This window comes from Hyposmocoma kahamanoa, unplaced genomic scaffold (assembly GCF_003589595.1).
Source record: "Hyposmocoma kahamanoa isolate Upper Pololo Valley unplaced genomic scaffold, ASM358959v1 92, whole genome shotgun sequence".
NCBI classification, from domain to species: domain Eukaryota; kingdom Metazoa; phylum Arthropoda; class Insecta; order Lepidoptera; family Cosmopterigidae; genus Hyposmocoma; species Hyposmocoma kahamanoa.
In genome coordinates this window covers 10,698,377-10,710,010 of record NW_020654748.1, presented here as the reverse complement: position 1 = coordinate 10,710,010, position 11,634 = coordinate 10,698,377, and the positions used below count along the sequence as shown (strand labels likewise).

Genomic DNA, 11,634 nt, shown 5'->3' with positions numbered 1-11,634 from the left:
AATTTTGAATGCTCGTAAATTTTTTGTTATGTACTTTTATTTTGTAGCAGTTAAGTTTCCTAGAGAGAAGTTTTTGTATACTAAGTGTGATTTATCAGTGACGCATTTAATCTTGTACATTACCTATCAGCAGGAAAGAACAAAAGTACAATAATTGTATCATTTGACACTTTAACATGGAAGTATCGTGAGCGACAAGTGACCCGCTAAAATATTGAACATATGATCGAATCATTTGACCCGATTACATTACGCATGGGTCATGATTAGAATTGATCGGTCGATACAAGTCTACTTTGAACACTGCCGTGTGCAGACATTATCGGAAGGACATACGTTTATTATCCCGTTTTTTTTTATTCGTATTACGCGTGCATCAGGTATATTAACAAGTAATATAAGTCAATTAGACATAAAGGCTTAAAATTTGTTGAAATATATGAAGTAACTCTTTACAGATTACCTGATAGTACAAATAGGAGATGACTTACAGATGAAATGCTACAAAATAGAAGAGGACGGAGTTACATACAAAGAACTTACTGAGAAGATATTGTTAAAACTTCAAGAAGAGAGGTCGGCGCTAGCGCGGGGAGAGGGCAGCCGATTTTGGATTAACGAAGACAACAATGGTAAAAAAATGTATATAATGTGATCGTAAGTCTGCTAGATTTTATTTAGATGATATAACCCATCGATAGGTAAAACAAATCTGAGGACCCCTCTGAAATCGCAATTTAAAAAATATAGTTCCTTATATTTTGTACATACCTATTTTTGTCATCAAGCAGTGAAGTGAGCATTACTGCATTCCGGTTTGAATGGTAGTAATGAAACTTACAAAACATACATAGATAAAATATACAAATTGCAGGTTAGTATACTGAAATCGATAGTGTCAAATAAAGTTAAAAATAAATATAATGATGACAACCTCGGTCTTTTCAAACATTGTAAGGTGATGTCGGTTTTTGAGAAGTCCAATATGATTATTTTATTGGACAACTTTGACAAGATTGGCCAAATCATGAAAACGAGCAGAGATGGTCGGCTACGCAACACCACTTACCTGCCCACATTTCAACTGCCTAGAACCACTAGTACGTACGGTATGAGGGCGGCTAACTACATATTGCCTGACATACTAAATAAATTACCAGCAGAGCTTCATGAGGATATTTTTTCAAGTGTAAAAAAATGTAAACAAGCTGTAAAACGTTATTATTTCGATGGATTTAAAGGGCAGAATTCATAACTTTATTTACTTATATTATATTATTTTTTTAGTTTAAATTATAATATTTTTGTCTTAGTATTTAGTTATTGCGACTCAATTCCTTTCGCATAAACCCATTAAAGGGTTTTTTAAAGGAAAATCTAAATGTACATATGTGTTTAATTGTAAATTGAATAATAAATTTAAAAAAAAACTACAGGCACGTGTGACTTATAAACTGTATGTGGCATGGTAACGGCGATGTGGCACTGTAACTGTTATGGTTAGATGTGTCCCTTAACACCAGGTGCACATCTTGTTCGTGCCGTTACGTAATTTCATTAAAAACATTGGGGTCGAGTCATTGACTTACAATTATATGGACGTCGGGTCCGCGCTAAAAAGTGTCCGCACTTGTAAGGCGCTAAAATCGTATACAGAGCGCGACACTCCGCTTTAGTCTTCATTTGTTCTACTGACAGCGCGATACTGCGATGACATTACAATTTAAATTTCGAATAGGTTGACTTGGGACATTTTTTTCGTGGTTTTTGTATTAGACCCGTCGTCCATTTATTTGTAAGTCAATGGGTCGAGTGATTACTTTAGTCTGGAATGGTGGAATAGCTGTATTTTTCAGAACTTTAAACATAGTTTAAAAAATTTAGGCGTTCATCACAGTATTCTCGTGCTATATTGAAATAACTCTTGTTAAATGCAGTGGTTACGAATTGTTATTTTTATACCAACATCGCTGATTAATATCTCGAATATAGAAGTATGATTATGAAAAAGAAATGAAATGCTGAACAATTCTGACACCACTCTTATATTAAAATGTTATTATAGAGACCACTTTGAAAAAGAATTAAATGACGCACTATATAAAGTTATCAAATGGTTAAATGCAAATGACTTACATATAAATATTAGCAAAACAAAATTCATGCAGTTCAGATCGCATAATTCTAATCCATTGCCGATTCAAGTGCAGTATAACAATCAAGTAGTAGATACAGTCGACTGTTTTAGTTTCCTTGGAGTGAAATTTGACATACATTTAAAGTGGAAACATCACATTGATCACGTGTGCAACAGGCTGAATAGATTTGTCTTTGGCCTACGTAGGCTAAGACAAACCGTGTCTCATGACGCTGCAATGATGGCTTATCACGGGTACGTCTCCTCTGTATTAAGTTATGGGCTTATACTGTGGGGGAACTCCGTAGATGTAGGTAGGGTTTTTATAATACAAAAAAAATGCATTCGCGCAATTTGTGGCGCTAAAGCAGATGACACATGCAAGCCCCTATTTAAAAAACTAAACATCTTACCTCTCCCCTGTATGTATATCAGAGACATCTGTGTGTTTGTTAAGACTAATCCTAAACATTTTAAAATACGTGGCGAAATATTTCAAAGACAAACACGGCCTAAAATTATGAATCAATTATATCAACCTCGTTGCCATAAAATAATTTACACAAATAACTGCTACAACATGTGCATTAAGATTTTTAATAATTTACCAAGTGACATTAAATTACTACACGGACATAATTTTAAACTACAATTGACAAGATGGCTTATGACACATTGCCTCTATAGTAATAAGGAATGCGAAATTTTTTTTTTTTTTTGTTTCGTTTTTTTTCTTTCAACTGTGACATTGGCAAAATCATCAGTTCTCATATTGATGGAGCCATAAAAATAAAAAGTGAAGGAATACTTTGAATTTAGAAATATTTGACATTTTAATTAACTTCAATTACCTGTACCAATAAATTCCAATATATTTGCACACCTGCTTGCAGGTTGAATACATCGTACCAATTTAATTTAAGACCTGTATATTTACTGTACTTTGGCAAATAAACATTAATCTAATCTAATCTAATCTGAATTTGAGTCAGTCTGTTTAAACCACAATAAACACCTTTACTATTTGAATTGGTACGATCCGCGCCATACAACGTGAGTGCACCGCGAGATAATGCGAGTGTGTATACACAACACAACCCGCACTGCTTCGTTGTATGGAGTTAGTTACTTGTCTTATTATCAATGGTCGAAAAAAGGTGTTTCAAATCGATATTATATTATATATACATGTATCTACAATGAGTGATATAGAGTTGTTAAAACTACCAAATATTTATTAATTACTTTTTCAAATTCCGCATTTCCGGAAATGGTTTTACTGCATCGTAGGACTAAACTACTGACCTACCTTATCGACCATTGCTTATTATATGGTGTAAGTGACTAACGACGTCGTAGTGGAAGAAAGTTAATGTTCATACTAGCGCCACACTTTAATGTTCCAAACGTAACTTGTGATCAAAGACTACGGTATTAAGCACAGACATATATCTACATAGACACTGCAAGTAGGTACCGCGATCTATATGAAAACTAACCGTGGCACACTTTTTGTGTCCCCGAAGACGTCACAAGCGCTACTTAGTGATGGGAAACCTCCATCAGCACTAAAGCAATTGAGTAGAATAAAAAAAAATCGAGGACGCGGACGTTGGACGTATTTATAATAATGATTTTTCAATTATTTGTTGATTATAAGAAGTCGTTACATATTAATAGTAAAATAATACCAGAATAAGATAATTAAGTCCTTTAATTGACCCACTAACACTCGCACTTTGTCAGGCAGTTAGGAACAGCACATATGGCGTTTTGCATGGAATTTGCTTCACTTACACTGTAGCAGGAATCGACGCGTACTGAAGGAGCGCCCGGGGTATCTTGATGATATGTCAAGAATGTGGCATGCGTACCCGCCCACTTCGCCATTCTATTTAGCCTAGACTCTCGTCTCTCCCATGGCCTAAAATATTATTTTGAATTATTAAACGGGGGAGGCGGTATTCCACGGCAATGGCATAGTCATAGTATAATAATTATATATTATTATTACAACTCTAGTTGTTTACTTATTGAGTGAAAATGCACATTTCTATTTCAGATAATGACGAAGAGAAAATAAATCGGATGGTTATGAAGATTATCAAGCAGGGTCCTTTCAGAAGACTTATTGTGTAAAGTTCAAAATTCTTACTTCTAATAACGTCATTATTTATTTTTTCTTTCTATATACTGAATACAAATGACTGGATCATTTTTTTTCCAACCTCATCGGTTAACTGGTTTCAAAGTAGAGAAGTTACTATGAGTATTAGGCCAATGAAATTAAATACGGAGCAGTCGAAAATTAATCCTACTGGGCATCAAACCCACGACTGCCTCATCTAGCGCCCACAGTGTTAACCACTGGGCCACGATGGTTATCAAATTATATTGTATTTAGTAATAATAATAACAACGTACACAAGCCCTACAACAGGGAAACCTATCCAAACCTTTAGACAACCACTAGTTACACCCAAACTCACGAGATAATTAATACATATATTAAATGTAGGCTATACACATATTTCTCCCGGCCTGGTAATCGAACCCGGGACTTCTGCGTGCCAGATAAGCATGGTAACCATTCGGCCAATGAGGCAGTTATTATTAATATAGTAATTAAGTAAAGACAATACAATCGAACAGAGTTTAAGTGGAACTAAGTGTAACTTTTTTCTGAACAGAAATATCTGTAATTTAAACGTGGTAGTCTAATGGTTTGACCTACCGCCTCTCAGGCCCAGGCCGTGGGTTCCAATCCGGTCTCGCACCTCTGAATAAATCGGAATTTATGTGCGAAATTTATTTTGAAATTTACCAGCTGTTCAGTGAAGGAAAGCATCGTGATGGAACCTGCACGTCGAAGAAGATTCACAGCCCACGGGAAACATGCGACCCCAACCCGCATTGTGCCAGCGTGGCGGACAAAGGCCTAAAACTCTTGTCTAAGAGGAGACCCGTACCCAGCGGTGGGACGTATATATGGGTTGATGATAATGATAGTAAATTTTCCTTCTAGAGCAAATGATAACTGTTTCTACATACTAAACGAGAGGAACGTGCTTATGTGTTTCAAATGGCTTGAAGATGAGAAAAAATGGAAAGATTTGGTCTTAGCACGATATTACGGATGCACAAGGTCTATAGCAGATATACACATTTATGAAGAAGACGTCTACTTGATGCTGAAAACGGGCACCGTGTTCCGTTTAGACAGAAAAGGAAGGAACTTTGAGCCTCTTTCACATCTTATTACCATAGAACAGTATAGGTTAATGCAATATACAATGTTGTTGAGAGCTAATAAGATTGAATTGTCTATACCGAATGTATGCGACCTAAAAATTCCTCCTTACACTGTTGGGAACGGCGTTTTGTTCCATAAGTTTTCTGCTATTGTTGGCGGTAAGTAGACTTTTTACTTGTGATCTAAAGGTCGAAGTACCGTAAACGGTACTCTCATTTATTATCCAAAATTCATTTACTAGTACAGTTATTGTTTCCCAATCGATAGATTTCATCGATAATCTTTTTGTAGCACAAGAATTCCTTCTGAAAGAGTTCGTCTAGGGAAGTACTGTACCTTATCTATTTCTGCCGCCAAGTAGTAATGTGAGCATTACTGCGTTCCGGTTTGGAAGGGTAAGGGTTCTGCTGCAATTACAGGCACATGGGACTTGTCAACTTGTATCTCAGGGTGACAGGCGCAATGGCATTGTCCCTAAGATCTTTCCGATTTAAAGCTCTGAGTGGCACTACAACTGTTATGGATAGGCTTGTCGCTTACCACCAGGCGCATGACTTGTTCGTCCTGTCACTTTGTATTATAAAAACCAAACTGCCTCAGCAACTTAAATTGATTATGACAACATCTATTCTGACAAAGAAAATCTTTATATAAAGTGTACTTAGAATATACAGGGTCAAGAGCACTTCGAGCTCGTCATTTAAGATTTAAATTAAACTGCTTCCGATAAGGACGGTCCAAAGTACAAAGTATCAAACTTGATATCATCTTAAAGTTACTAGAGCCTTATCAGATTCTTCTAACGTAAAGGTGCTCTAATACTCATGTAAACGAAATTTATTAAAAATTTTACCGAAATTGTTCTTCAACATTTTTGCAACGGCAGCACATCAACTGTACATTGACAGATCTCGTTCCGTTGCACTGGCGGCGATATTCGAACAAAAGTGTATAGCTTGCTGTGAATATTGATTGTAATGCAAAGTGTCATAATCATCAGCATTAAACTAATTTAGGACCAGCGCAAATCGGCGGGTGGGAAAGCAGAGGATATTAAATTTATCAATGTATATTTTATGTAATAAGGTATAAATTGCAATGCTCTAAGGCCGACCTTGGAACATCGCGGCGCATTCCTCTCTCAGGCATTAAAGACCACGCTAGATGATACTGCAGTAGGAGGCGACGGCATGCAATGGAATGCTCCGTTATGCGCCGGTATCTTCCTGATTGCGCCGCCGCCGGGAACTTTTTTTTCAACTGCGTAGTCAATGGTGGAATGGATTCAAGTCCGAGCGACAGGTACTGCGGTATGCTGGCGGATTCTCGGTAAGGAGTATTCTTCAACGGTGTGCGCTGGCGGGCATAAAATACTCTTCGACGCTCTCCGTCGCCGTTCGCCGGCTTGCGTTGGCCCTTAAAGTGAAAATAATGGCAACGTACTTCTCTTTCACCGGCAGTGCCATCAGACAAAGAGTTCAAAATCAACCAAGACATGAACAGCGTGATCATGGAGTACCCAGATTTATCATGTGCGACGCAGCACGGTGACGTTTTGCTACTAGGATTTAAGGATGGAAAGGTACTGATAAATAAAGTATGATATTTGTTCGTCCTCTGGCATAATTTTTTTAATTCCTCATCATAAATACGTTGTTACTTTGTAAGTGCAAGAATATACTGTGTATACTGTATATGTATAAAATGAAAGAAACTGTATAACTTACTGTTATTAGCTGAATCGTTTGACACACACAGTGTTGGGCAAAATTTAATTGTTCTGACAATTAAAGATTGACAATTAATTAAGTCAATTGCGAAACAGCAATTAACGATTGATCAATTGTTATCAATTGATGTATTGCGGTTCTCGCAACTAACAATTGATCAATCGTTAATCGCGTATAGCTACAATTAACAATTAATCAATTTTCAATCTTTTCAATGTTTTTGATTAACAATTAAAACTGACAATTATAATAAATTTATAGAGCATATGAGGGTGGGTTAGGGCTTGGGCTAGGGCTTGGGTTGGGCGGGTTAAGGGTGAGTTTGGGAGTGGGCTAGAGGATGGGTCAGGGTCCAGTCGGTCAAGGGGTCGGTCAGGGTTCACTCAAGGGTTCGGTCAGGGGGTCGGTCAGCGTTCCCACCCATCGAAGCAGGCGTGACGTCGCCGCGCGAGGCCCCGTGAATGGGCGCCCCAACATTTTTAAATTATTTTTATAGATTATAGAAAAAATTAGATTTATTATTTTAAATACTCACCATGAAAAGATAAATAAATTAACAAGAAGCGAAATTATAAAAAGAGCGAGAAATTGTACCTAATTATTTTTCATTAAATATTAAATTTCATGATCTTCCTTTTATTTAAGGTGCTCTGTTACCTTAGAATAAAGTAATCCTTACGATTGAGGCTTTCGATCGGTATAGTAAAATTACAGGCGTTTTATTTTTCACATTTGAAGGATTCGATTCCCGTGTGGCACAGTTGTGAGACGCCCTGTATATTATACTTTCACGTCACGTACTTTTTGTTTATATTTCAGAAAAAAATATTTTTTTTTTTACAGATTGAAATCGGCCTCGCAAAGAACTTAACAAACGGTGGAAAACCAGAAGTGAGAGAATATATACAACATTACCACAACTATTTAGATGACAATCCGGAAATAGTGTGTATAGAAGTTCACGAGGTAAAAGAATCTCATAGAGTATTCGTGGCCACGCGATTTCATATTTATGAATTAATAATACGGTACCCGGAACATATACGGTATGGATTAGGCATGTGCAAATCATGATTGAGTATATTCCGAGGCTATTATGTCTATAGTACTATTTTTAACGTCGAATACAAGTTTTTCACTGATTACATAACAGCCAGGATGAGCAACAGATACTGGTCGAACTGGACTCGTCCAGTCAGATCGCAGGAATTTTTCTTTGTGTTTGTTCGACCTTTTTTTAATTAAAAAAGTTTAATTTAATAAATGTTAAACAGTGACAGTAAAATTTTCAGCTGTTTTTGCTTTTTAAATTTTTATTGAATTGATATTCAATTATTTTTTATGTAAAATTACTCCACTAGTTTGTTATAATGATTAATACAAAGTTCCAACACTCAGAAAAAATTCCTTTGGTCCAGCCGGATTCGAACCGATGTCTTCTAGCATACCGTGCCAGACGCTGTACCAACTAAGCCACGGAACGAACCAGCGGACCTCACGAATTTTTTCTATGTGCTTGTTGTCATGTCTTTGTATTTGGTTTTTGCTTTGTCACAAAATCTAAAAAAATGCATTTTATTTAATTTAGAATTTTTTTTTCAAGGGGAGTAAGGTTAATGTAATTACTAATTAATTATATAAACGTTACTATTCATGTTATCACTGTTTTGTTTCCCGAAATGTGTCGGTGTGTGTATAACGTGAAATATATCAGTATTACTTCCAATAGCCTCGGAAGCTTGGACTTTGGAAAACAATTTGTTTATATGTGTATCTGTATGATGGTGACATATCGATACAAAAAGTTATTCTGTACATCGGTGTGTTAAGACAGGCCAGTCCAATTTGTGTAAAAACCTACGAGTATAAGGAATGAATTTAAAATAGCCAACGCCTAATAAAGACTAATGCCATTTAGTGAAAATCCAAATTATGACAATAACTTTCAGTATTATGAAATAAATTAGTAGGGATAAACGCGAGTTAATAATGAATAGTATATTGTGTGTAAAGGACGGTAAATAAGAAATTACGAACAAGAGACTATTCAATGACTCGAGGTTTGGAATTATTTGCCGCCTGTGGTGCTACATACAACGTTTTTCATCACATTTGCGGGGAAGTAAATACAATGATAATTTATTTCTTGCATGAATATATATCGCCTCACAACACAACAATTACAGATTGCAAATGGCGGATCTTTTTGTTTTTTTTTAATTATTATAAATATTAATTAATATTTATAATTATTATTTTAATTATTGTTAATACAACTCGAACTAAAACGTTGTAAAGTATAATTAAATTGCAAATGTTTAGTTTTTTTTGTCTATTCATCCAGCTTATGCGAAATACACTCAGATTATTCGAGTATAAAACTTTTGTTTAATCTTAACGTTGAAAAGTACAGTGCAATGAAATAAATAAAATAAATCCAGTACTACTATAAGGCGGTAACGTAATGAAAAACCCGTGGGCGTAATTTAGGACATCACGGTCGACTTTGCCTGCATATTGACACTATTTGCGAGCAAGTGTGATGAAAATTATATTTAAAAGGTTAGTGTTAAATAAGTGACATATATTAAGTTTTTTTGTGAAAGTATTGTTATGCGTTTTTTAAGGTCGGTAATGCCGGGTATTTTTGTACTTAACACTTAATAAATGGATTAGCAACAAATATGTGCGTGTTTTTGATTTGTGAAATTGTATGTACCGACATAGCTTAGCTTAGCAAACACGACTGTTTTTTTATAATATCAAGTGACGGGACGAACAAAGTGGTGAGCGACACGCCAATGCCACTCTGCATTTTAAATCGCAAAGTCCTGAGGGGCACTGCCGTTACGCCCGTCACCCTGAGTATATGTTGACAAGTCCCATGTGCTTGTAATTTCGCCAGCACCCTTATCCTTCAAAACCGAAACGCTGTAATACTCACATTACTACTTGGCGGCAGAAACGGGTAAGGTGGCTGTGCTTACCTGGACGAACTCTATAACAAGGAGCTCTACTGCTGCTAAAAATTTACTTAGACTTAATGGACACGGAACAGTTGGAATATACTTTGTGTGGGGGATCTGCAAGCACAATGGTTTTGAGTCGGGTTGATATATCCCGGTTTGATAGGGTGGCGGGTGCATTGCACCGGTTGGTGCCCAATCTGGAGAGTCCATCGGAGGGAGTTCGCCGCTTATACGGTGGGGCGGTGCGATCGGTGGCCCTGTATGGGGCACCCGTCTGATCACACCGACGGACGGGCGTCCGGCGCTGCAGAGTCATGCTCAGCGGCGTGCAGCGCCACACGGATATTAGGATCGCACGAGAATACGGCACCGTATCCTTTGACGCGTCGATTGTTCTGGCGCTGTTTCCCCCCGCTGGACATCCTGGCGGTGATAGACGCGTAAATCTATGCGCGCCACCGCCATGCGGAGGAAGCAGCGCCGCCGGAAGTGCGGTGGCAGAAGCGCCGACGAGCGTTCGAGAAGTGGCACGAGAGGCAGGAGCAGCCGTGGATCACGCGCCACCGCGCCGTCGGCGCGATCCTGACAAACCTCGAAGTCTGGTTGAGACAGCGGAAGTGCGTCACCACATTGCAGCTGCCACAGATCAGTGTTGGGCAAAATTTAATTGTTCTGGCAATTAAAGATTGACAATTGATTAATTGTCAATTGCGAAACAGCAATTAACGATTGATCAATCGTTAATCGCAAATATCACAATTGACAATTAATCAATTTTCAATCTTTTCAATGTTTTTGATTAACAATTAAAACTGACAATTATGATAAATTTATAAGGCATATGGGGGTGAGTTAGGGCGTTGGTTGTGGGGGCCTGCTGGGGGCAGGTTAGGGGGCCGGTTGGGGGCCCGGAGGGGGCCGGTTGGGGGCCCCGGTTGAAGGCCCCGGAATTGATTTTAATTGCAAATTTAATTGCAATTAAAATCAATTGAATTGATTTTTTAATCTGATTGAATTATTGATTGAAATTTAATTGATTAACGCCCAACACTGCCACAGATACTCATTGGGCACGAATGCTTCGGTGAGAATCTGAATCGATCGGACGCGAATCGACGACGCAGTGCCACCACTATGGGAGGGACTAGGAATCCTGGTGGCCCAGCACACGCTGGAGGAGTGCCCTGCGCGGGTCTCCGAGCGGAACGACCTGGTTGCCCGGATACGGTTCAGGGACTTCGATCTGACCACTCGTCGGCTAAATTTGAAAACATCATGTTTTTTAACACTGATCCCTTGTTTGCTCTTCAAGCTCAATGTCGGGCAATCAAAGCTTAAAATAGAATTTCTAGACTAAAGGTTATATGATTATACTTTTATTTTAGTTAAAAAATAAAGGTATAATCATAGGTTCCCTTTTTAGCTCACCGCCCACCAAAGCAAGATAAAAAAATTTCAACGCCCACCACCACAAAAATAATTAAAAAGTAGTAATCGTATAGTATGTTGCACGTTGCCCTGGGCTGCTAAAGCGGCCCGCGAGGC

General features: G+C 37.8%; 1 protein-coding gene across 3 annotated transcripts in view; it reads left to right on the top strand.

The window, feature by feature from the left end:
• LOC113236842 overlaps window positions 1–8,452 on the top strand; it is a 24,239-nt gene extending 15,787 nt beyond the window's left edge. The window contains exons 1-5 of one of the 3 annotated variants that reach the window (XM_026473043.1): window positions 489–632; window positions 4,200–4,272; window positions 5,163–5,548; window positions 6,851–6,972; window positions 7,964–8,452. In XM_026473043.1, the coding sequence (XP_026328828.1) occupies window positions 494–632; window positions 4,200–4,272; window positions 5,163–5,548; window positions 6,851–6,972; window positions 7,964–8,194 (951 nt within the window). In that variant the 5' untranslated portion in view covers window positions 489–493 and the 3' untranslated portion in view covers window positions 8,195–8,452. Of the gene's footprint in view, window positions 1–488; window positions 658–4,199; window positions 4,273–5,162; window positions 5,549–6,850; window positions 6,973–7,963 lie in introns of those variants that run through there. The other 2 variants (XM_026473044.1, XM_026473045.1) reach the window with 2 other exon arrangements.
• The last annotated feature ends 3,182 nt before the right edge of the window (window positions 8,453–11,634 follow it).